General features: G+C 40.7%; 1 protein-coding gene across 6 annotated transcripts in view; it reads left to right on the top strand.

Moving 5' to 3' along the window:
- ATP2B1 (ATPase plasma membrane Ca2+ transporting 1) overlaps positions 1-24,762 on the top strand; it is a 133,278-nt gene that overhangs the window by 93,699 nt on the left and 14,817 nt on the right. For all 6 annotated transcript variants that reach the window (XM_024991379.2, XM_010804765.4, XM_024991382.2 and 3 more), the window contains 8 exon segments: positions 172-413; positions 2,955-3,192; positions 7,929-8,108; positions 8,757-8,844; positions 9,207-9,313; positions 23,084-23,275; positions 23,513-23,726; positions 24,156-24,367. In XM_024991379.2, coding sequence (XP_024847147.1) covers positions 172-413; positions 2,955-3,192; positions 7,929-8,108; positions 8,757-8,844; positions 9,207-9,313; positions 23,084-23,275; positions 23,513-23,726; positions 24,156-24,367 — 1,473 coding nt within the window.

The raw sequence follows: 24,762 nt of genomic DNA, 5'->3' as shown, positions 1-24,762 counted from the left end.
ACATCATTTTTGCCCCAGACCTTCTTTCAGCCTTTCTTTTTCTATGTTCCTCTTTGAAATGCTGATACTAATAGAGGTTTCCTATATGATTTTTGTTTAGAATGTCTCATTCTGTTTTGCATTCTAAATTAAACTGTATGGTACTAGCTTCTAAACCTTTTTCTCTTATAGCCACCAGAGAAAGAGGGTGGATTACCTCGTCATGTTGGTAATAAAACTGAATGTGCCTTGCTGGGATTTCTTTTGGATTTAAAGCGGGATTATCAGGATGTTAGAAATGAAATACCGGAAGAAGCACTGTACAAAGTCTACACCTTCAATTCTGTCAGAAAGTCCATGAGCACTGTCCTGAAAAATTCAGATGGAAGTTACCGAATATTCAGCAAGGGTGCATCTGAGATAATTCTGAAAAAGTAAGAGTAAAATGCTTAGATGAATAAATTGCTCACTGTGGTCGCTTTATGAAATACCTACTCTGTTGTTATTGTTGATACTTCCTTTTTGTGAACATCAGGCATTTTCTAGGACCTTAAGAGTTTATTAGTGTAATTAAATGGTATTGATCTTTTGTCCAGGATATTCTGCCATTCTCATACTCCAGCTTCTTTTATTTCTTAGTATTTTTCTACAGGGAAAATAAGCCCATTATATTCAGTCTGTATGGTTTAACAAAATGAACATTGATATTTGTTCTTAGGGATGTTGAGTCCATTGCTGTATAGGATCACAAAAAATAAAAGCCTCCTGGGAAGAAAACTTCATGGTCATGTCTTCTATACTGCATTGTAGATAGTGATGAATGAATTATATATTAGTTTTTAGAATAATAAAGCATTAAAACTTGATCTTGAGGCTCTTCCTTTTATATCAGAGTGAGGTTTTATCATACTTAATGCTACTGCATTTTTGTATTTAAATACCTGCTGTCATTTTGGATGGTAATCTTTTTTTTTTGTACTGTCCATATACAGACCAGTGACCCCAGTTTCGACATCACATGTTTAAATATAATTTTCCTAATGCTTATCTGTTACTACAAGCATTGAAATTATTTTGACCTTTTTTTTAATTCCAGTAGAAAACTTTTTTTAAAAATTGAGGCCAGTTCTGGAAAATTAGAACTCACTTGAAACTGCAATATTTAAAGTATTTCCATTTTAGTTTGCTTATAAATGGATTATAATCCAATGTTATAACGTGTTCGGCAGATTATAATCTCACGGATTAAGAGAAAAACACATAAATGTTAATGCAAAATATGACAGATGCACACAAAATGTTGAAGATGAGAGATCATACTATGAAGGGTGTAGCATTTAAGACAGGTTTTGGTATGAAGTAAGAACGTGAAGGTGAAGGAGGCCACGTTGGAGGGAAGGAGGTGAGAATGTGCAGACCATATTGGGGGAATAGCTAATAGTCACACAGTTCAGCTGAGTGGTGGTGGGCTTTTGTGACACATAGGACTTCTTTCTTCCCTTTACATGTGCTTGGTTATCTGACTTCCCTCAGGTGTGAGATATCTTGTTTCTGGGGCTTGTTGGAAAACAGGTAGATGGATGGAGGAGATTTTTGAATCAAAACCAGTCAGGTAGTGGCTCTGTTGCAACTCAGTAGCTTTGAGATCTTCCTTTAGCTTCCATTTTTACTTCACTGAAAAAAGAGGATAATGACTCCTAATTCTAAGACAGTGAGATAAAACAATGCATGCAAAACATCTCACATGGAGTATACTAAGTAGACAGTATTCTTCTCACAGTGAAATTTACATTTTGTTGTGGAGGCTCTTAAATTCTAGGCTCAGCAGTTAAAACAGTTAAGTAGGCCAGATAATGCGGCTGAAGACTTTTTTTCATCAGGTAGCAGAGGGAGCAAAACTGTGGAATTGATACTTCTTGCATCAGGGAATAAGGTGGGTTGGGAGGAGGGGAAAGGATGGGCTGGAGACTGATATCAATTCAAAGGCTATTACAGTAGCTTTAGCTCCAAGTAAGAGCAAGAAGAAGCAGGGGCAATAGGAAGGAGAGGAAATATTCAGAGGGCAAGTACATAGGACTTAGGAGCTAATACTATATAGATGACAAGGGGAAAGGAAGTATTCAAGTGAGTTTAGACTTCACATTGAAATTATTGGTAGTAATGTTGATATAAATTCAATGGTCAGTGAGGAGACGGCCTGTAGTCTCGCCTGCAGTCAGTTTAAAGTACTGGTACAACATCTGAGTGGACTCTTAGGATGGAAAACCAGTCAGAACAGAAGATGGGGATTTGGGAATCACTTTCCTAGAAGCAGGAAGCAGTGGCATCTCCAAGCAGGAAGAACAGGAGAGGCAATGTGAAAAACTTGATGTAGGGAAGTATATACCGGGTAACTTTTACTTACTACATTGTTAAAAGGTTGTAGTTCATTTCACTGAAACTAAAACTATTTCGGCATTATCTTTCATTCTAATAGAAGGCTTATTTTAACAGTAAGTTACTTTTCTCTTTTATGGTTAAAACAATGTAGGTGATAAGACAACATCTCAGGTAAGGGGTTGATTGAACGTGGCTTTTTACTTTAAAAGAAGGACATATTTGGCAGTTTTGTGTTACTTAAGACTAATATCTAAATCTGCACCAAAATGTACAGGTACGTAGTTTATTCTTCTCTGCCACTAGGGGTTTTTGGTGAAAATTTTAAAGCCCTGCATTTCCTAAAGAGAAGTTTTAAGAATATCTCGAGTAACTGATTCAATGAAGAATGATCAAATGAGAACCATAAAAAGAGAACTGTTTTGTAAAGGGGAGAGTGAAAAGTAAATATGGTTGAAGCCTGTAAAAACGCAACATACATAGTTCTCTGAATTCCAGATAATCAGATTACATGATTTCTAGCCCATCCAAGTCACTTAAATGGCATTAACTATTATCTTTGTTAATTATTGATGTTTGGATTCAACATTTCCTTATAGGTGTTTCAAAATCTTGAGTGCTAATGGTGAGGCAAAAGTATTCAGACCAAGGGACCGTGATGATATTGTAAAAACTGTGATTGAACCGATGGCATCAGAAGGCTTGAGAACCATATGTCTTGCATTCAGAGATTTCCCAGCAGGAGAACCAGAACCAGAGTGGGATAATGAAAATGATATTGTCACCGGCCTTACATGCATTGCTGTTGTGGGGATTGAAGATCCTGTGAGACCTGAGGTGGTGAAACGTTCTGTGTTCTGCATGTGCAGAAGGCACTAACTGTAACCGGTTTTCTAGTAAAATTCTTAGCCTTTGTGATTTTCTTTCCAGTGTGAATCCAAGATGAGTGAAATAATAGTACTTGGGATGCATGTGCTGCCTGTTTATGGTTTTTAATTCAGTAACTCCTCTTTGGGACCCTCCATGTTTATTTAGCACCATACCCAGTGCCTTGAACTGAGTAGGTTTTCCCCATTGATACTTACATTAAATTATACAGTAAATACCATTAAGTTATCTGTGTTCGAGCTCTGTGGTCCAGCACTGCCAGTAGGACTTTCTGCGACCGTGGAATTGCTCTGTGTTGTTCCGTATCACAGCCACCAGCCACGTGTGACTCCTGAGCTTTTGAACTGTGGCTAGTTCAACTGAAAAACTGAATGAAAAAAAATTTTTTCAATTTAAGCATCTTGCTACCAGCTGGACAGTCCGTGGCTCTAGACTTTGCTTTTCTTCCTTAGTTTCTTTTTTTTAAAGTTTATTGAGCAATAGCTTTTTTTGTTATTGAGACTATACGAGGATACTGGAGACATAAAGGTTTTTGAGATCTGGTTCCTAGCCTCAAAGAAGTCACTGTCCTGGGTGGGAGTGGACAAATACATAGTTACAACCAGCATATTAGTACATAGGTACATGTGGAAAGCATGTTACATGAGTACAGAACATGAGCCCCCAACCTTTTAAAGTAACAACATGTTTAATGCCTTCTTACCGGGTGCCAGCTATTGTGCTTAGTGCTTAATGTGTATTATTTTACTTAATATTCACCTCTGAGCTCTAAGTATTGTTACTTACAGAAAGATGAAGAAAAAAATTGAGATTTATAGAAGTTAGCTGTAAACCATAGAGCTGGTATGTTCAAACCCAGCTCTCCTTAAGACATGTGTGCTTAAAAAACCACTGTGCTATATTAACCCTGAGAGGTATCAAGTCACTGACTTCCCAGAGATTACCTGATGTGAGTCTTACAGGATGAAGAGGTATTAGCTAGACCGAGAGAGAGAGAGGAAAGCACATTTGAGCAAAGAAGCAACATGAATAAAAAGCACAAAGGCAAAAATAGCTTTTGTTCAGTGACTATCATCAACTAAGTGCTTCAACACCCAATATGTAGTACCAGGCACTCATCTAGGAACTGGAAATACTGTAGGAAACACAATAATTATGAAACTTATGCTCTAGAGAGGTAACACAACAGATAAAATGATAGGTACTCAGTGTGCCAAGGGAAAACACATTCTGTAAGGAATAAGACTTGGTCCCTGCCATCATAGGCCTTCTAATCTAGTTGGCACGGGGTATGAGGGGGCATCAACTATGACTAGTACAAGTGAAATAAGGGCCATAAAGGATGTGCACAGAGTGATACAGATAAGAGACCCCATGTTAAAGACTTCTGAGGATTTAACATTTAAGTTGAGCTCTGATGGCTAGAAGTGAGCCAACCATGTTAAGTAGCTGCAAGAACAGTATTCCAGGAAAAGGGGACAAAAAATACAGGAGGCTTAAGGCAAGAAAAAAGATAGCACTAAGTCATGTCCGACTCTTGCGATACCATGAACTGGAGCCTGCCAGGTTCCTATGTCCATGGGATTCTCCAGGCAAGAAGACTGGAGTGGGTTGCCATTTCCTTCTCCAGAGGAACTTCCTGACCCAGATATTGAACCCAGGTCTCCCACATTGCAGGCAGATGCTTTGCCGACTGAGCTATGCAGGAAGTATTTAGTTTTTTGATGATAGAAAGGAGGGCAGTGTGGCTGTAAGCCTGAACAAGAAAGGGCAGACGAGATTATCTTTGGCCTTACCAGGCAGTAAGGGCTCTGAATTTTATTCTGAAATGCTGTGGGAAGTCATTGAAGAAATTCAGGCTGGGAAGTGACATGATTCATGTTAAAAAGTGTACATGGAGTACTCTGTAAGAAACAGAGAAGTCGACACAGAGAACCTAATGAGATGGTTGCAGTGATCTCAAACAAGAGATGATAATGGCATAGTACTTCAGTTGTACCAGGGAAGTTGGAAGGAAAAGTTTGATTTCAAAGGAAATGGAGGTAGAACCACTAGATATTCGTATGTTGGATTTGGATATATCTACGTGACATTGTGGAGGTGTCTGAAAGAGCCAGTTATATGTCAAGTAGGCATTTGGAACTAGAAGCCTGAAGGTGACGTAGGCAAGAGAATGTCTTGAGGAAGATGTGTAGCTAGAGACTTAGGACAGAGCTTTCTCTTAGTAACTCTTCTAGAGGAGTAGGAATCACTCTTCAGCTTGCATAACTGAGTGGCTGGTAGATGGTATTACCAATGTAATAAGAGACAAAGCTGCCTATTTAGAGATCAAGGTAAATTCAGTTTGGAGTTGTAGAGTTTCAGGTGCTTGTGAGACATCCAGATAAATCATGTTTGCCAACCTTTGGTCAAAGGAAAACCATTCAAAGTTTTATACATTGATTTATGGCTTAAATCTTATCTAAATAGAATGTTAAATCAGGATTCCTTCAACTTTTGTCCTTTGGAAGATGTATTGCTCATTTTGTGTTCTTCGCACTGAGGTTGATAGGTTTATTTTTTTTTAACATGGAAGTGGCAATTCATTTCTTCAGTATCTCAAAACGAGATGAGTGCTTTCAATGAAGTGAGACAGTGTAATGGGAGGTAGCTTTCCAGAGTGCGTCTCCTGGACCGTACAGTCCTCATGTAGAGAATCTTGATTAATTAGATACCTGGACTAAATCCAGCTTTATTGCATATGCATAGATGCTTTAAAAAGATATTTGACTTCTCTTCAGTTTCTCTGTAAAATTGGAGGTAACTTCTGAGTTTTAAGTGGATGTATTTGGTGATCAGTGGCCTATTAATAATTTAGTTTGCTCTCTTAAATACCATTTGCCACATAGCTTTAACCAAGACCAATTGTCACTTCCTTAGCCTGCTTTCCTCATTTCTGTTACCTGCATGGCCCTCTGGGTATTTGCATTTGTAACCTCTGTTCTGAAAGGATCGTCATGGGTTTTCTGGTTAGAGAAGAACAGAAAAGGATTTTCTAGGCAAAGGGAACTACAGAAGCAGAGACCCCAAAATTATAGATAAAGTGTATAATAGAAAAAAATTTAGATCTTGGAAGCTATTTTTTTTCTAATTCTTTTCTGAAACACAATCATGATCCTTAAGACTTTTAATGATAATTCCTAAATATTCATTATTTTTAAAATTTCCTAAATTGTAACACAAATGTGTATTCAAATCAGAATCACCCAGTGTACACATTAAATCTATTGCCATGCCCCTCAAAGTCTTAATCTAGAGCTCTATAGGTTTCCTCTCTTTTCCATTCTTACAGATTATCTGTCAAAGAACAAATAGTTTTATTTTCTTCTAATCAGCAAATACACTGTCATATTTTTGCAGATTATTTGTAGAAAGACGTGTGTCCTGGGGAGTTTTCTACATTCCAGATTTTGCTGAGTGCTTTCCTTCTATTTCCTGTAAACTGGTAGTTAGATCTAGAGTAGGGTTTCCAGATAAAATATAGTACACCCAACTAAATTTTCAATTTTATCTAAACAATTTTTTTTTTTAATGTAGGAGTGTCCAGTAGTACAGTATTTGGTCATCTTGTATTTTTTTTTAATTGAAATGTATCCAATTTACAATACTGTGTTAGTTTCAGGTATACAGCCAAGTGATTCAGTTATACATTTTTTTTATTTTTTTCCATTATAGGTTGTTACAAGATATTGAATATAGTTCCCTGTGCTATACAGTAAATCCTTGTTTATCTACTAGGAAACTATTCTGAAGCTCAAGTGTGACACTCTATTATACTGAGAACTTTGTGGTTTATAGTATAACAGTTGAGTAATCGTCATGTATTTTTAAGAAAGTGTATTAGAAAAAGAACTCTATTGTCAGGTATATCAGACATTTTAAAGGGGAAACAAACACAAACACAGGGATGCCAATTAAAAAAAAAATGCTATTGCAATAGCTCGGGCAACAAGCATGGTGACGGGAAGTGCAGGGAAGGTTTGAGGTCCAATCTGCAGGATTCTTCGGCCCTTAAGGATGTAGAGGGTAAGGGAGATGGAGGAGGTCAGATCATCGTTAGGTTTCTATTAGATAGAAAGCATACTTTTCCTTTTGGACACCTACATTCTGATGTCTGCTTTTCTGGTATGACTAAGAATCCAACTCTCACAATAAGCTGGGAAAAAACATGTAGCTCTGAAAGTAATTAGCACATAGATGGTGGTTGGAGGTTCTAGAATAGGAGAGGTGATGACCCTTAAAAAATAAGGAGTTGGGTGGAAAGTGAGTCTCTCTTTACCCCAAGAACACCAACAGTATATGCTGGTGTCTGGGCAGTAGAACCCGAAAAGTAGAGAGCCAACCAGGAAAGAATTGCTTATTGGTTGCCAGGGGGAAAGGCGCTGGGAAAGGCCTTTGACAAATGAATAATGCAGGCAAGTTAAGTAAATGATAACTGAAAGTGAAACCTAAACTAGGACTGTGGAAAAGGAAAGAAGAGGTTATTGGGCATACTGCAAGAAATACTTAATATCTTGAGACGAAATGAAGGTTGTCATTTGTGGGACTGTGAGGCAATCTGTATTTGTTCAGTGGGATTTTTTTTTCCCCATCCTGGAAATACTCTAATTTTCTTTCATGATATGAATTTTTTCCACATTAACCAGGTGCCAGATGCAATAAAGAAATGTCAGAGGGCTGGAATTACTGTGCGGATGGTCACTGGTGATAATATTAATACTGCTCGGGCTATTGCCACCAAATGTGGTATTTTACATCCTGGGGAAGATTTTCTTTGCCTAGAAGGTAAAGATTTCAACAGGAGGATACGAAATGAAAAAGGAGAGGTAAGGGTGTTTTACTTTTTAAGCTGCTATATTTTTAGTATATTAGGAAATTCATTCAACAAATACACTTTGAGTATTCACTGCGTGTTAGGCATCACACCTGGAAAGGCGCAGCCCTCACCCCAAGAAGCAAAACATTATAGGAAATAGAGGGAACAAGTGATAAAGAAATTTGCCTTGAAGGGAGTGAGCCATTCTTTTTTTCAGTCCGGGCCCAAGAAATACAGTCTGTGTAAGCCAGTAAGGGGAGATGATTTTGGACAGGTTGCTATGGAACATATTTTAGGAGGCCCCAAACTCTGCACTACTTATGCTAAGGAGTTTTCGTGTTCATAGGCAGTGGGGAGATGGTTAAAATTTGATTTTGTAATGATATGTATAACATTGTTCTCAAACTTGAGTCTGCATCAGAGTGACCTAGAGAGCTTTGTGTAATACATGGATTACTAGGCCCCACCTCACAGTATCTTTATCAGCTAAGCCTTGAATCTTGCTCAGCAATTTCCGTTTCTAACAAGTTCCCAGGAGTTGCTGATACTGCTGGTCTGGTAACCACCCTTTGAGAACCACTGATACAAATGCTAGATAGCTAATTTGGAATTAGAAAACTAGGCTTGGGCATGTTTTAACTTTGACGAAAATTTATAGATTGAGCAAGAGCGGATAGACAAGATTTGGCCAAAGCTTCGAGTGCTTGCAAGATCATCTCCTACTGACAAACATACACTGGTTAAAGGTGAGTAGGTTTTGCAATTTTCCCACAATTTCTTGATACAGAAATGCGTTGTTTCCTGAAATAGTAACAGATACTAAATATTAGATTGAATCATGGATATCATCTTTGCCAATAAAACCTGAATACATTTCCTGTTGATACCTTAGGTGGATTGTGTTTATTCTCAGTGAGTAAAATAGGATATAATTGCTAATACAACAGTTTCTGGAGTTGTTCCTTGCCCAACATCTCAGCAGTTTCCATTTCTCTATGCTTAATTATTTATTTTGAACTTTCAATCTATAAAACTGGCCAGCCAAGGTATACCCTACAGAATCACTATTAAACAAATTGTTTTTACAGCACAAATACTTTTATTCCAGGTATAATTGACAGCACTGTTTCCGAACAACGCCAGGTGGTAGCTGTCACTGGTGATGGTACAAATGATGGCCCGGCATTAAAGAAAGCTGATGTTGGATTTGCAATGGTAGGCACTCACCTAATTCAAATACTCAGATGTAATTACTGGCTGGGTTTTCTGTTTGTTTGGTTTCTTTGTTACTAAATTGCTGTTGATTTTAAACACTGTCCCTCTACTCTTGAGGGACAATATGTAAGCCGAAATTGGTTTATAACTCTAATTAGTTATATAATACCTTTTTTTGATGCTAGAAGAAGACTTCTTTTGAACAGTTATAATAAGATCATACATTTACGTTGTACTCTGTAAAGCACATAAGTGTCTATATCTCATCTGAACCTTATAGTGGTCCTGTTAAATAGGGGACAGGCTTAGGACAGTTAAGCAGATTTAAATTAAGAATAAAATTAGAAATCTTACACTCAACTGAAAATGGCTTGAGTAACTTTTAAGAATAATCATTTAATATATAATAGATCTAATCTTGTTTGATTGAAAACAATCTGCTTCACCCTACCCAAGTTCTCAATTTATATTTGATTATTTAAAAAGTGCAAGGAAATTTCAGCCTTTCATTATTGTCTTTATACTGTAGCCATAGTACTGATGAAGTGTTTACTATAAAATAGATATCATGAAATACACATGCTACATAAATGTTTAATGATTAAAATTAGACTGTTGAATCTTTGAATCCAATCCTAATGTTTCAGTGTTGGAATGAATCTTTGTACTTACCATGACATAGAAAATTTAAGTATTTTATTTAATTTGAATTTGATTTATTTAACTTTTGGAATATACAAGTCCGTAATCACAGTTCTCAAATACAAAAATACAAAACTAAATTTTTCCCCCTAAATTTGCAGCACACACATTTATTGCAAAAATATATATTCTGGATGATGTGAGGATGTTATTTATCACACTTAATATGAACATTCATAGTCATTGTAGAACTAGAAATAGTAATGTGTGTTATGGGATGCTAACCCTGTCTGGGAGAATTTGTGATAGAAGGTATGTGCTTCTAGAGTATAATCAGGCTTTGAATTCTGAAATACAGTCAGGCCCCAGGTGTTTCAGATAAGAGAATATTTATGTGTACCAGTGTTTGTTTGCATAATTTATCCCCCTGATGTTTCGCTGCTAAAATAAGGGTTTAGCAAAACCATCACCATGGTGGCTGCCTTTCAGCAGAAGTTAGGGAGATGGAAGAAGGAAATGATACGGGTAAAGTACCCTCAACCAGTAGCTGTGAACCCAGAGTTTCCCACCCTGCCTTGTCCCAAACTCATTATGGTAAGCAGTACGTTGGTGTGAACCTCTGAAGAGTGGAGAAAAGTAGCTAAGAGGATAAGGAATATTTCAGGGCCGTTGCTTTGCCTGTAAGCAAAACAGGTTCACTTTGGAAACACAGAATCATTGCTCTTGAGCATTTAGCAGGATCCTTACTTCTGCTCTCATCTGGACAGCTGACCAGGAATGTATTTATGTACAATGCATTTTAAAATTTAAAAACAAAGAAACTTTCTTCCTAAAACTTAAGTGTTTAAGGCAGATGCTAAGGGCTTTAAATAAAGGCAGGTAAATATAGTATTTCAAACAAAAGCACAATACAGCCGCTAGTCTTATTTGATTTTTAAGCTGTGAAAGTTTTAAGCCCATTTTACCACCTGTTTTTTTAAAGGTAGCATGTCGAAAAAAAAAGTCTAAATTTATTTTAGATTTTTTTTTTGTACGGAGAAAGAGTAAGTACTTAGTGGCTTGGGCTTGAAAACATTCTTGCTCAAGCTTGAATTTACTTTGTGTATTTGTTCACTTTTTCAATTTCATATTTTAAAACTGACAAAATTATTTATCTTGGGATTTTATTAGAGACCCACGGAAAATTGCTATCGATTAGATCTTTCTAAACCTGTCTCTTATATTTCAGACAAATAGTATTTTAAAACACTCTATTCTCTTTCTCTCCTTTTTTCTCTTTCCCTTTTTCTCTCTCTCTTTCTCTGTGTCTGTGTCTATGTATGTTTAGCAAATTCAACATTAAAATTTACAACAATAAAGGGGCTCTAACGTGAATACATTATTAGCTTGCAAAGAGACCTGGCATTTTCCCCTAGTTAGCCACTCCTTTTAGAATTCCTTTAGATGGCAAGTCTCCATGCTGTGTTTAAAATATGATTATATCATTTGTAAAATTATATTGCATTGTTCTTATCGAGGGGCTTCCCAGGTGGCACTAGTGGTAAAGAACCCACCAGCCAATGCAGGAGACAACGGGTTCGATCCCTAGGTTGAGACCATCCCCTGGAGGAGGGCATGGCAACCCACTCCAGTATTCTTGCCTGGAAAATCCCTTGGACAGAGGAGCCTGATGGGCTACAGTCCTTGGGGTCACAAAGAGTCAGACACAACTAAAGCAACTTAGCATCCATGCATTCTTACCAAATTCAGTTAACCACACATCTACAGATATTTCTGTCGTCAAAGCCTGAATGCCATTGTCAGGCAAGTGTATGCTCCTCGGTTCTGTCTCGTCACAACAAAGATTTGGGGTGACAGACATTAAAGCCCCCCTCAGCGTGTCGCAGCTCTCAGACCTTAGACAGACCATGTTATAGCTCTTAGGTATTGAACAGACTGTGTTATAGCTCTTAGACAAATCAGTGTTACAGCTCAGTGTTACAGCTCTCTTTTATTTAGATAATAGCAGGAAAATCCATCTTCGAGGCATGAGGGCATGTCAAGCCAAAGATGCGAAGAGAAGAGCACCCCAGCGCGTGGGAAAGAGAGAGAGCGAGCCCTTTGGCTCCTCTTTTTATATGTTTTTCCCTCCCCCTGGGCCAGCCCTATGCAAATTGGGCCAGCCAGGAGTGCTGTTTGTTCTACCTGAAGTCCTCACCCCAGTCCTCAGACTTCCTTTGACCTTCCTTTTTTCTATTTTTGGGGGCTTTTCCCTTTCTTGTCTTTTAGCCACCGCCATTTTGGACTTCTGTTTTCTATTCTAACTACTTAACAGTCTCCCCTCAAGAGATGGGAGGCCCAATTCTTTGGGAATAGGGGCATCAAGGTCTTTCTGGCTACTTCCTGCTGAACTGGGATGGCGAGGAGTATTGGGCCTGCCCCTCTTGCTAGTCTTAGGCCTCAGAGTCCTTATAGCGGGGTCCATCTAAGGGTGAGGGATATTTTCCATGGTCGGCCGTAGTTTTATATCTTTGTTGAACTGGCACTGCATGTTGTAGCTTGTTGACCTGGTGGCAGAGGCTTAGCGTCTGTGGTCTTAAAATTGGAGACTACTGCATACCCGGCTCTTCTTTTTCCATCTAACACAAAGCTGCTTCCATCAGTGTACCAGATTTCCTCAGGATTGGTCAGAGGATCTTCTGACAATCCCTCTCGGGATTTTGTCCAGTGGTCCAAGGTTTCTAGACAAGAGTGAAAGGGGAGAGAGCCCTCGGGGCAAGCAGGAGGGTGGCTGGGTTAAGAACCTCACAGGGGGATAAAGTGAGGCCTGGATTTTCCATCAGCATTACCTGATATCTGAGGATTCTTTGATCAGACATCCATAAATGGCCTCTCCCATTTAGGAGTTGTTTTACTTGGTGGCTGGTAAAAATAGTTAGTTTGCCCCCAAAGGAGAATTTTAAAGCATCTTCTATCATGATTGCAATAGCTGCAAGATTTCAAAGGCAGGGGGGCCAGCCTCGGGCGGTTGGATCAAGCCTTTTGGATAAGTAAGCTGCAGGCTGGGGCTCAGATCCCAACCTTTGAGTTAACACTCCCAAGGCTGCTCCCTCTTTTTCACGGACATAAAGTTGGAATGCTTTTTCTGAGTCTGGCAACCTCAAGGCAGGTGCCTGAGTTAAGGCCTGCCTTCTTTTGAGGAGTTCCCCACATCAGTGGGATTGAATCATCTCGTCCCTTTAAGCTTTCATATAAGGGCTGGGCAATTAGACCGTAGTTGGGTATCCAGATTCTACAACTCTCAGTTAGCTCCAGGAAAGCTCGCAATTGTTTTCGAGTCGTGGGGGAGGGCAACTGGAGGATTCCTTGTACCCGATCAGAGGACAGCCTCCTAGACCCGTGTGTAATCTGAACTCCCAGGTAAGTGACTTTTGTCTCAACCATCTCTGCCTTAGCACGGGAGACTTTATATCCCCTTTCTGCCAAAAAGTTTAGAACCTGAATTGCATGTTGTTGGGCACTTTCTCATCTGGAGAGCAGATTAGTAGGTCATCTACGTATTGTAATATTTTCCCATTAGGTCCCAGGTCCAGATCTAGGAGATCCCGGCTAAGGGCCTGTCCAAACAGGTGGGGGCTATCTCTAAACCCCTGAGGTAATACTGCCCAAGTCATCTGTTGGTGTTTTTCTCCTGGGGCCTCGCACTCAAAGGCAAAAAGATATCCGGATTCTTTAGCCAGTGGTATGCAAAAAAATGCATCTTTGAGATCCAAGACTATAAACCACTTGGCCCTGGGTGGGATTTCTCCCAAGATTACATAGGGATTGGGTACTATGGGATGGAGGCGGGGACTACAGCTTCATTTATGATCCGGAGATCTTGAACCATTCACCAGGTTCCGTCCTTTTTCTTTACTGAGAAGATTGGGGTGTTACATGGTGAACTGGTGGGGACCAATAGCCCACAAGCAAGGAATTTACTTATTAAAGTAAATTAATAGTAGTCCCTCCCGAGCCTCTCTTCTGAGGGGATACTGTTTCTGGTTAGGAAACCGAGTGGGATCTCGGAGGACAATGATGACCGCTTCAGCTTGGTGGGCTCGTCCAGGAATCCCCTGATCCCACCCCTGGGGGTTAATTTTGTCTTCGCCTAGTTTTTGGTCCTTCTCTATTGAAGAAGGTGTAATGGGTTCTTCAGTAGTAACCAGGAGCTGTAGTGCTGTAAGTGCTGAAAAGCTTCCCATCACAAGGGTGGTCCCCAGGTTAGTGAGTATGAAAGTGAAAGTGAAGTCGCTCAGTCGTGTGACTCTTTGTGATCCCATGGACTGTAGCCTACCAGGCTCCTCTGTCCATGGGATTTTCCAGGCAATAGTACTGGAGTGGATTGCCATTTCCTTCAGCAGGAGATCTTCCCAAACCAGGGATTGAACCCGGGTCTCCTGCATTGTAGACAGACACTTTACCATCTGAGCCACCAGGGCAGTATGTCTTCCCATTAAAGGAGTAAGAACTCAGGGACCACCAGAAACTGGTGGGAAAATATTTGTCCATCCCAGCAACAAAGAAGTGCTGTGGTGAATCTTTTAGTACTTGCCTTTCCTGTAACACCCAGAATGGTACAGGTTTGGGAGGAGAAGGCTCCGGAGTAGGAGATCAAGACAGAGTAGGTAGCCCCTGTGTTAACCAAGAAATTCTCGGACCTGCCTGCCACATCCAGTTGCACTCTTGGCTCCATCCCCGTGATGGTTATCTGTGACAGGCGGGCTGGCTGGAGCGGGCCACTTCAGTCCTTTTGAACCATCGTGAGGGTAGGCTTGGCGCTTGACCTTGAGGCTCTCGGGTCCCTTGGGCAGAGTGCTGCCCAATGTCCCAGTTGATGGCATTTGTGGCAAGCTGTTCTAGGAGACTTGTCACGGTTCGGACACTCTTTGGCCCAATGCCCCGCCTGTCTACAGATTAGGCATTTGCCTCGTGCCTTGTCCTTCAAGGACTCAGGTGTGCCGTAGGGCTTCTCTGGAGGGCAGCCAGTATCTGGGCATGCCTTGTGTCTTTGCTTCTCTCCCTCTCCTGGGCCTTGGCCTCCTTTTCCTGTTCTCTGTTATAAAAGGTATTGGTGGCTGTCTGGACCATCTCATCTAAAGAGGCAACAGGGTCCTGCTGCTGTAGCTGTTGTAACATAATTCTGATACCTGATGCACACTGGGACAGGAATTTGTCCTTTAAAATCACCTGTCCTCATAAGAGTCTTAAGTCCAGATTGGTAAACTTTTGGAGGGCCTCTTCTAGTCTCTCCAGAAAGGGAATGGGGTTCTCATTGGGCTCCTGAGTTATTGCTGAGACCCGGGCATAGCTGATTACTTTTGTTGGGCTGCTTTCAGTCCTGTCTTCACACAGATTAGAAAATGATCCCTTTCCCAGATGTGCTCAGTGTCATTGTAACTCCAGTTAGGATCAGAGGGGGGGACTGCAGTTTCTCCTACTGGGTATTTATCGCTTGACTTCAGAAGCCCCGTTGCATACCTTCCTTTAAGACCCTAGGATGCTCAGGGTCAGATAAAGTTTGACTAAATATGACCATGATGTCCTTCCACGTCAAGTCAAAGGCCAAGGTAATGTGTTGGAATGTATCTATATATTTGCCTGGGTCATCTGTATAGCTTCCCAGGTCTTGTTTGATTTGTCTTAGTTCTAAGAGGGAGAAGGGCTTATGGACCCAAGTTGGTCCGAATTCTCCTCCATTTTCAACTAAGGGACATACTTGAGCTGGCTTTTGTGGAGGGGGTGCTCCTGGATATGGGGGCACGTTTGGATACAAGGAAGGAGCACCAGACAACTCGGGAGCTGTGGGAGCTGAGCCTTCATGGGCGGGTGGCAGGGGGCGGTGCGGGTTGGTTCCTTTTCTTGGTTGCCTGTGCCTAACACCATTTGCCTAGTGGGCTCACTTTTAGGGCATACAACAATTCTATACTTAAGACAGAGTTCCTTCACATCTCTCTTTTTTTTTTTTTTTTGACCTTCATATCTCTTAATCGGGAGAAGATTTGGACATAGGGGATCTCTGTCCATTTTCCTTGTCTTTTGCAGAATAATTCTAGTTGCAGGATGGTACTGTAATTTAAACTCCCATCCTCAGGCCAGTGTTCCTCATCCCCCAGTGGATACTGTGACCATGCAGTGGCACGAAAGAATTTTAAGCGACTCCTACTCAGAGTTAGAGGATTGAACAGCTTCTCTTTATCAAGGATGCATCTCAAGGGCATCTGCCGGGAAGTGGATTGGTTATTTCCCATCTGAAAGACAGTCATGACAGGGAGGAAAAGGAAAAGAAAAAACTAATAGTCCTCCTTCAATTTCCATAGGTGGACTTCCTTAGGGGTGAGTCTTTCTGAAGCTTATCCTACCCAGTACTGTTGGAACCCGAGAGCCAAATGTTCCCGGTCAGGGTGCAGATCCCCAGGCAGGCTGAGGCATGACAGCCTCCTAGAGATCGAATCCCTGGGCAGGTCGAGGCATGATGGCCTCCTGAGAATTAGGTCCCTGGGCAGGTCAAGGCGTGACGACCTCCTGGGATCCCTGGGACTGGCAGATCCCCGAGCAGGTTTCGAGGACCAGATAGATCCCTAGGCAGGTCAAGGCAGGTTGACCTCCTGGGACCCCCGGACTGGAGTTGGGCATCCCCAAAATCTCCAGCGTGACCAGTGCTGAGTAGGATTAAGGGGTTGGATATTATATAGTATTTCCTTCCCAAGGCCAGCTATTTTCTGGTTGTCCCTCCAGAAGATTGTAGAGGCAACATTGTGGGCCCGGATGGGGCTGAGGAAAGCGTGAAACAGGAGGGAAGGGGGCAGAGCACAACCTTTGAAAGAATGACATAGCACAAAGGCATAACGTAAACCAATTAAAATCAGTTGGGTCCAACATGACAGGTTAAATTCAGTTCAGTTCAGTTCAGTAGCTCATTCGTGTCCGACTCTTTGCGACCCCATGAATCACAGCACACCAGGTCTCCCTGTCCATAACCAATTCCCGGAGTTCACTCAAACTCAGGTCCATCAAGTCGGTGATGCCATCCAGCCATCTCATCCTGTCGTCCCCTTCTCCTGTCCCCAATCCCTCCCAGCTTCAGAGTCTTTTCCAATGAGTCAACTCTTCACATGAGGTGGCCAAAGTACTGGAGTTTCAGCTTCAGCATCATTCCCTCCAAAGAAATCCCAGGGCTGATCTCCTTCAAAATGGACTGGTTGGATCTCCTTGCAGTCCAAGGGACTCTCAAGAGTCTACTCGAACACCACAGTTCAAAAGCATCAATTCTTTGGCACTCAGCCTTCTTCACAGTCCAACTCTCACATCCGTACATGACCACTGGAAAAACCATAGCCTTGACTAGACGGACCTTTGTTGGCAAAGTAATGTCTCTGCTTTTGAATATGCTATCTAGGTTGGTCATAACTTTCCTTCCAAGGAGTAAGCATCTTTTCATTTCATGGCTGCAGTCACCATCTGCAGTGATTTTGGAGCCCAGAAAAATAAAGTCTGACACTGTTTCCACTGTTTCCCCATCTATTTCCCATGAAGTTAAATTCAAGTAAACCTTAATCCCCAATCTGTAAGCCAAAAGACACACCCAGAGGTGGCAGGACAGCTCTAAGGCACTGCCAAAAGAGGGAGGGGTGGGTGGTTCCCCAACGATTGGGATGATCCTCCCACTCATTAGCATATGAGTTCACCCCGACAGCAAAACCTAGCCAGGCTGCATTCCATGGCCCCAGCCCTTGTCCTCGGCAGTGGCCCACACCCTGAAGAATGGCTTCTCTCTGAATCCTAACAGATCCACCTCTTACTTCTCGCTTTGTCTCTCAATGAATTTTTGCAATGAGACAGAGCCTGAGCTTCATGGGTTTTGGCCGGGCTTGAGTCCCAGGAGAGAGAGAGCTGAAGGACAGGAGGAAAAAGCAGTGGGAAAAACGTGCCAAGGGATCCCCTTCGTAGCCTGCCAGAAAGCCTGCTAAATTCCTGACCTGTGCTCACAGTTTTCATTGGCCTGATCCTTGGCACAGAGAAGAGTAAGGACAGAAGAACCCCCACCGGCTTGGGTAACAGCTACTGGGGCTCAGCAGATAGTGCCTTTGGGACATGCTGAGGAGTAGCCTCTCCAGAGTCCCTCAATTGCACCCAGTGCCTCCTGCCTGTTTGCGGGGGTTCAAGAAGATGAGAAACGAGAGATTGTCAAGAAATTAAGATTTTGTTAGGCATGTCCCTCGAGCCATAGGAGCGAGGACCTCCTGCCTTAACCGGAGGTCTTATGGAATCTGAGACGGAGACGCCTGAGCTTTCTGCTGGGTTCGTTTTTCACTGTCCTGGTTTCCAGCACGATGGGCCTCTTGTCAGTTCCCTTGCTCTGGGTTTTCTTCACGTTCTGCTTCTACCACGGGAGCTTTCACTGAGTTGGGCTCCTGCTGTGCTTGGCTTCCTCCTTGCAGGGCCCACTCCGTGGTTGTTTCAGCCAGGTTAAATCCGAGTCATGGCACCATAGATGTCAGGCGAGTGTCCGCTCCTCGATTCTGTCTTGTCACAACAAAGATTTGGAGTGACGGACATTAAAGCCCCCCTCGGCGTGTCACAGCTCTTGGGTCTTAGACAGACCGTGTTATAGCTCTCAGGTCTCAAACAGACCGTGTTATAGCTGTTAGACAAGTCAGTGTTACAGCTCTATTTTATTTACATAATAGCAGGAAAATCCGTCTTCAAGGTGTGAGGGCAGGTCGAGCCAAAGACTTGAAGAGAAGAGCGCCCCAGTGTGCAGGGGTGGGGGGGGAGGGAAGCGAGAGCTAGCCCTTTGGCTCCTCTTTTTATATGTTTTTTCTCCCCTGGGCCTGCCCTATGCAAATTGGGCTTAGCCAGGAGTGCTGATTATTCTACCTGAAGTCCTCACTCTGGTCCTCGGACCTTCCTTTGACCTTCTTCTCTTCTATTTTCGAGGGCTTTTCCCTTCCTTTTAGCCACCGCCATTTTGGACTCCTGTTTTCTAGTCTAACTATCTAATGCCATGATGTATTAATATTTCTGAAACCAGGTATGCATCTGTAGTAATAAAATCTTCCCTAAGGTAGTTAAAATATCTTAATTTAAAATACTTTCAAACTTTGGGTTAATAAACATTTGTTTCTTCTCCAAACATTAAGAAGCTGTTTCCAGTATTCTGGTCCAGAGGTGAGTAGTTGCTGCCTCCTAAAGGTTCAGCACATAAGGGAGTAAATCAATGAAGCACAGTGGCAACAATGAAGGAGTACACACAGCCCAGGGAGTGCCTCCAGGAAGAAGTCCTAGACTCTGCCTCTAGAGGCTAAGAGAGGTTTTCTGAAAGAGGTGACATTCGAACTGAGGAAGGGAGAAAAGTACTGCCAAGAGACTCCCAAGAATTACAAGTAGCCTGACTTCCCTAGAAGAGGGTGTGGTGTTGATGGGTACTAGATGTGAGGATCAGAAGGGCCTTGACTATGAAGTTGAGCAGTTTGTTCTTTTATCCTGTAGATCAGCAGTTCCCAAGCAGACTTCTGATGTCTGATGACTCTTCGCAGCCCTATGGACTGTAGCCTGCCAGGCTCCTCTGTCCATGGGATTCTCCAGGCAACAATACTGAAGTGGGTTACCAGTAGTATTCTTGATATTGGCAACCCTCTCCAGGGAATCTTCCCAACCTAGGGACTGAACCCAGGTATCCTACATTGTCAGGCAGGTTCTTTACCACTGAGCCACCTGGAAAACCCCAGCATACAGCTTTAAGAAGCTCATAAAAAAGCTGTTTTAAACTCTTTTTGATAGAAAGTTTCCCAAGCTTGTTTCACAATGGAACTAGTTTTTATTTGGACACCAATTAACATCTTAAAGTTGCTTTTTAAATTTCAAAAGATTTTGAACTGGGGAGTGTGAGATTTGCATTTGCTAAAGATGGAGAATGATTAGAGGCAGGGAAATGTGTTGGGTTTAGATGTGTTAAATATGTTGCACATGAAAAGTAAAATATTCAGATTAGGAGCTAGAAACCAAAATTTTAAATTAAGATTGCTCCTTCATGAACTATTTCAAGAAAAGCTTGATTTGGACTTTGTTTTTGTGTTTATCAAAACAATATTACATAGCTTTTAAAAAGTCAGACAGTTGTATAAGACTTGATCCCCTATATATATATATATCCCCTACCACATATCATTTCTTACAGCTCATTTTTTGACTAAAGAAAAGCAACTATTTTCGCTGTTTCTTTTCCTTAGTTGTTTGCCTCCATGTATCTAAATAGCACAATAACAAGGATTTTTTAAATTTGTTTAATAAAAAGCATCTGTTGATGACTTTTCATTTAGGGAGGTAAGGATTTAGCACTTTGATAGGCACACACAGAGACATTTATAAGCTTTCATGCACACTTTCTATCCTGTCTTCTTCCATCAGAGTTAGAGATCAGTCAGTATACCATCCTTATTGTGATTGGTTATAGTGATTGGAAATGCTATTCCAAGCTGAGCCATGTGGTCGCTGATAATTACTATTACTTCCTTGCATGACTTTTTGTATTCACTGTACATTTTCTTTTTCAATTCACCTTTTAATCTTTATTTATTTGTTATTTTCTTTTTTTTTTTTAATGTTCTTAACACTAATTCATCAGCATCTTCTCCTTTCATTATTTCAGAGGTGTCAGGCAGTTTTACCATTCTGCCTTCTAACAAGTACCTCTCCCAGATCTTTTGACATGCTTTAATCTGAACTGTTGGCTCAGCCTGCTGCACAGCTGTCTCTTCTTTCTCCATACCTAAGAATTTCCTTTACCCCTGTATTATGTTGCATTTGAATTTCTTAGATTTGATGTAATTTTGTTTTTAAAACAATTTTTATTGAAGTGTAGTTGATTTATGAAGTTGTGTGATGGCATCATCTTTTTTGGTTTACTCTCTCATATAGTAAAGCCATCTCCAACAGATTCCTGAGAAAAAGGATTCATGAAAGTTAAACTTTTTCGTAACTTTTATGAGTGAAATCTCTCTTTCTTCAAAGACTCCTCCTTGATGCTTCATCCTGCTTGGTATAAAAATCTAGATCGAAAAGCACTTCACTCAGAATTTTGGATTTGTACCTTCATTGTTATTACGTATCATTTTGAATTTTGAACCTCCTTTTGTTTTTCTTTCCATTTTGGTGGTATGTAAGTCTTTCCTTTGTTCTCATTCCTTTGAAATGGCATGATGTTTTGTCTCAGGGCAACTTTTTTCTGTGAAAACTCATTGTCTTCAATTTTGTGAAATTTTCTTATACTCATCTTATTTCTTCTCCACTGCTTATTCTTTGTGGATTTGTCCCCCTGATTTTTTAACCTCGTGGGCTTGCCTTATTTTGTCTTTTTTTTTTTTTTTCCTATCTGCCATACTTTTATCATCTTGCAGGAGTGCAGGAGTATTTCCTCAGCTTCTGTTGTATTTTCATATCTGTAATCATATATTTAATTTCCAAAAGTTGTTTTTGGATCTCTGAGTTCTTGTTTCATTGCTGGGCCTTTTGTCATTCTAAGGATTTGATTTTTTTTTTTTTTTATGTCTCCGTTGACTGGTGAGTTCTTTACCACTAACACCACCTGGGAAACCCAGATTTTTTTTGTTTTTAATCAGCTTTTGTCTCTCTGTAGAGTCTATATCTCTATCTCCCTTTAATTTAGTCTGTGTCTTTCAGGTTAGTGCTTTCATCACATGTCAAAGTGATGATTGGTTGTTGCTGCATATTTTTACCAGTAGGAAGCTGGAGAGCCTGAGGCCTCTACATACGCCTTATCAACCAGAAGCTTCCCAGTAAAGTGATCTGGCTTGGCCATTTCACTTTCTTAGGGTGCCGTGAATTTTCAGTATCTTTCGGTCTCATCTCCTAGGATGATCAGATTTTCAGGAAGGAGTTTTCATATCTGCTGCCTACAGGGCACTCTCGGTTTCTGGGAAACAAGCAGGAGAAGAAGAGTACTGTACTCAGCAGTGCATGGTACCCTTGAGTCTGGAGTTTGCCGTTGGACCCTCTTTGGTCAGTTAGCAGGCAGTCTCCTGCCAGGCCAGGGAGTAGCAAAGTGCCCAGTTGTGTGACTTAGGGAGGGCCTCTGGGGCCCCAGTTGCCTTTTCTTTTAATTTTGTTATTAAAATGTAACACATACAGAAAAGTTTCTCTGTCATAAGTATGCACTGAATGGATTACCCCAAGTCAACAGACCTGTTCTGTGCAAGGCAAGAAATATGTTCTGTATTCACATATTCCTCACCCACACTCTCTTCTAATTACTGCTATGTCTCTCCACAGAGATAACCAGTATTCTGAAGATTCCCTTTGTCTGTTTTTATACTTTGTACATTAGGATTATATGTTACATGTTATTTTTGAGTCCATCTTCCTTTATGCATTATTATTGTGAAATTCATCTGCATGGTTGCATAGAGCTGTGGTTCACTCATTTTTATTAATCCACAACTTATTCATCCATCCCGTTCCCCTGTTGAGAGACCCTGTTATTTTAGTGCGGACCTTCTAAGTACTTCTTCAGTGTCTTCAGTAAACGTAAGAATTTCTCCTGTTTTTATTCATGCCTTCACCTCTTCATCCCGTGCTGCAAGTCCTGAGCCTTACTTAGAAGAGTCCTGGGGTGCAAAAAGGCTGCTACTCTGCTCTCCCTACTGTTGGTTTAGGGTTCAGCTTTCTGGGTCTGTGAGTTTCTTAACTATTTAGTTATCTGCTTTCCAACCTCTTACGATGTATCTCTTTTCCCACTAACTTTTAGCCTTTGTGAGTTTTTATTTTTTAATTAAAAAAAATCTTTTATGTGACTTTTGGAAGGAACTTGGGGTAGTACCTGTGTCCATTTCTCTCTCTCCTTTTTTTAACCCAAGTTGAACTTTATTATAAATGTCTCATTTATTATTTTCAATTTCTACTGAGATGAATGTCTTTCTGGGAGATAGTATCTTAGACTTAACTATATTACCCCCTTTTACAGTAAATATAAGTCAATAATTATTAAGTATAATAGTAAATTTTTATTTGTAAAATACATATTATCCTTTCAAATATTTAAAAGTTGTGTTTTAAACATTCAGTCTAATTCACAGAAATTTTCTTTAATAGGGTATCGCTGGAACTGATGTAGCTAAAGAAGCATCTGATATTATTCTCACGGATGACAATTTTACAAGCATTGTTAAAGCAGTTATGTGGGGACGAAATGTCTATGACAGCATCTCAAAATTCCTTCAGTTCCAGCTTACCGTTAATGTAGTAGCTGTGATTGTTGCTTTCACGGGTGCCTGTATTACTCAGGTAGGTTGACAATTTGTTTATTAAAACTTGCTTATTTTAGAGCACAAATGTATAGAACCTGCCTTTTTTAAATATTTAAGTATTTAAATAAGTTCAAGCTTAGCATTTTAGGTTAATTAATATAGAAATGTAATTTTTAACTCCTGTACTTTAAGTTTTTAAATAGAAGTGGCTTCCTGCGAATTGCTGAATCCCTGGAAAGTTGTGAGTGTCTATTAAGAAACCTGTCTTTTCTAGGACTCGCCACTTAAGGCTGTGCAGATGCTATGGGTAAATCTCATCATGGACACACTTGCTTCCCTGGCTCTGGCGACCGAACCCCCCACTGAATCTCTCTTGCTTCGGAAACCGTATGGTAGAAATAAGCCTCTCATCTCACGCACAATGATGAAGAATATTTTGGGTCATGCATTCTATCAGCTTGTCGTAGTCTTCACACTCTTGTTTGCCGGTAAGAATTCAACGCCCAGTAAAGCTTCGGTTGTTTTGGTTCTGAGCTTATATTGCAGATTTTTCAAGAATGTATGTTATTTTTCTTTCTGGCTCCCCATTGATCTTTAATTTCTTCTGTCAGTGGATGCTTAGTACATTTTGAGAGGCAGTGTGATAGTAGTGGGAAGTAGAGTCCTGATTTCTTATCCTTGGCCCTACCACTAACTTAGATGTGATCTTGAACATGTCACCACAGTTCAGGGGGGCTTCAGTCTCCTTCCATATAAAATAAGAGAGTGATACTGGAGGATCCCAGGTCCCTCACGATTCTTTCTGTGCTGCTATTTGAGAGCAAAGAACGGTCTGGCTAGGTTTTATTGCATGCTTCCTTAAAATGTTCAGTTATTTTGTATGATAATTACAAAGCAATAATTTTTCATTCTTTCAGGAGAAAAGTTTTTTGATATTGATAGCGGAAGAAACGCTCCTTTGCATGCTCCTCCATCGGAACATTATACTATTGTTTTTAATACCTTTGTACTGATGCAACTTTTCAACGAAATAAATGCACGGAAAATTCACGGTGAAAGAAATGTGTTTGAAGGAATCTTTAATAATGCCATCTTCTGCACAATTGTTTTAGGCACTTTTGTGGTACAGGTGGGTAATTGTAAAAGAGAGTTTCAAATATGATTATTATGTGGAGATCTTAGGTAAGCAGGTGGCTTATTCCAGAAATTACTTGACCTCAATGTGTGGGCCTTCTGTGTATGGCCTTGATGACATCAAAGAAGAATTTTAAATATCACAACTCAAGTGAAAATCTGCCCCGTCCTGAAGTTCTCCATGTGAATGAGTATATTAAACTAGGACTCCTTCAGTTGCACTACTGCTTCTGTGGCTGTGACACTGCTCACAGCAGTGTTTGCTCACGCTCACTGTTTCTGATTATTTATTCTACATTGCTTTTATGAAAACTGTTACAATGTTGATCTTATTTAAGGCCAGTCTTACAGCTAACCACTTCTTAGTCTACCTAGAGTGATCCCTTAATT

The sequence above is a fragment of the Bos taurus genome, chromosome 5, assembly GCF_002263795.3.
Source record: "Bos taurus isolate L1 Dominette 01449 registration number 42190680 breed Hereford chromosome 5, ARS-UCD2.0, whole genome shotgun sequence".
Taxonomy (NCBI): Eukaryota; Metazoa; Chordata; class Mammalia; order Artiodactyla; family Bovidae; genus Bos; species Bos taurus.
This window is presented reverse-complemented; position numbering and strand designations above follow the sequence as displayed.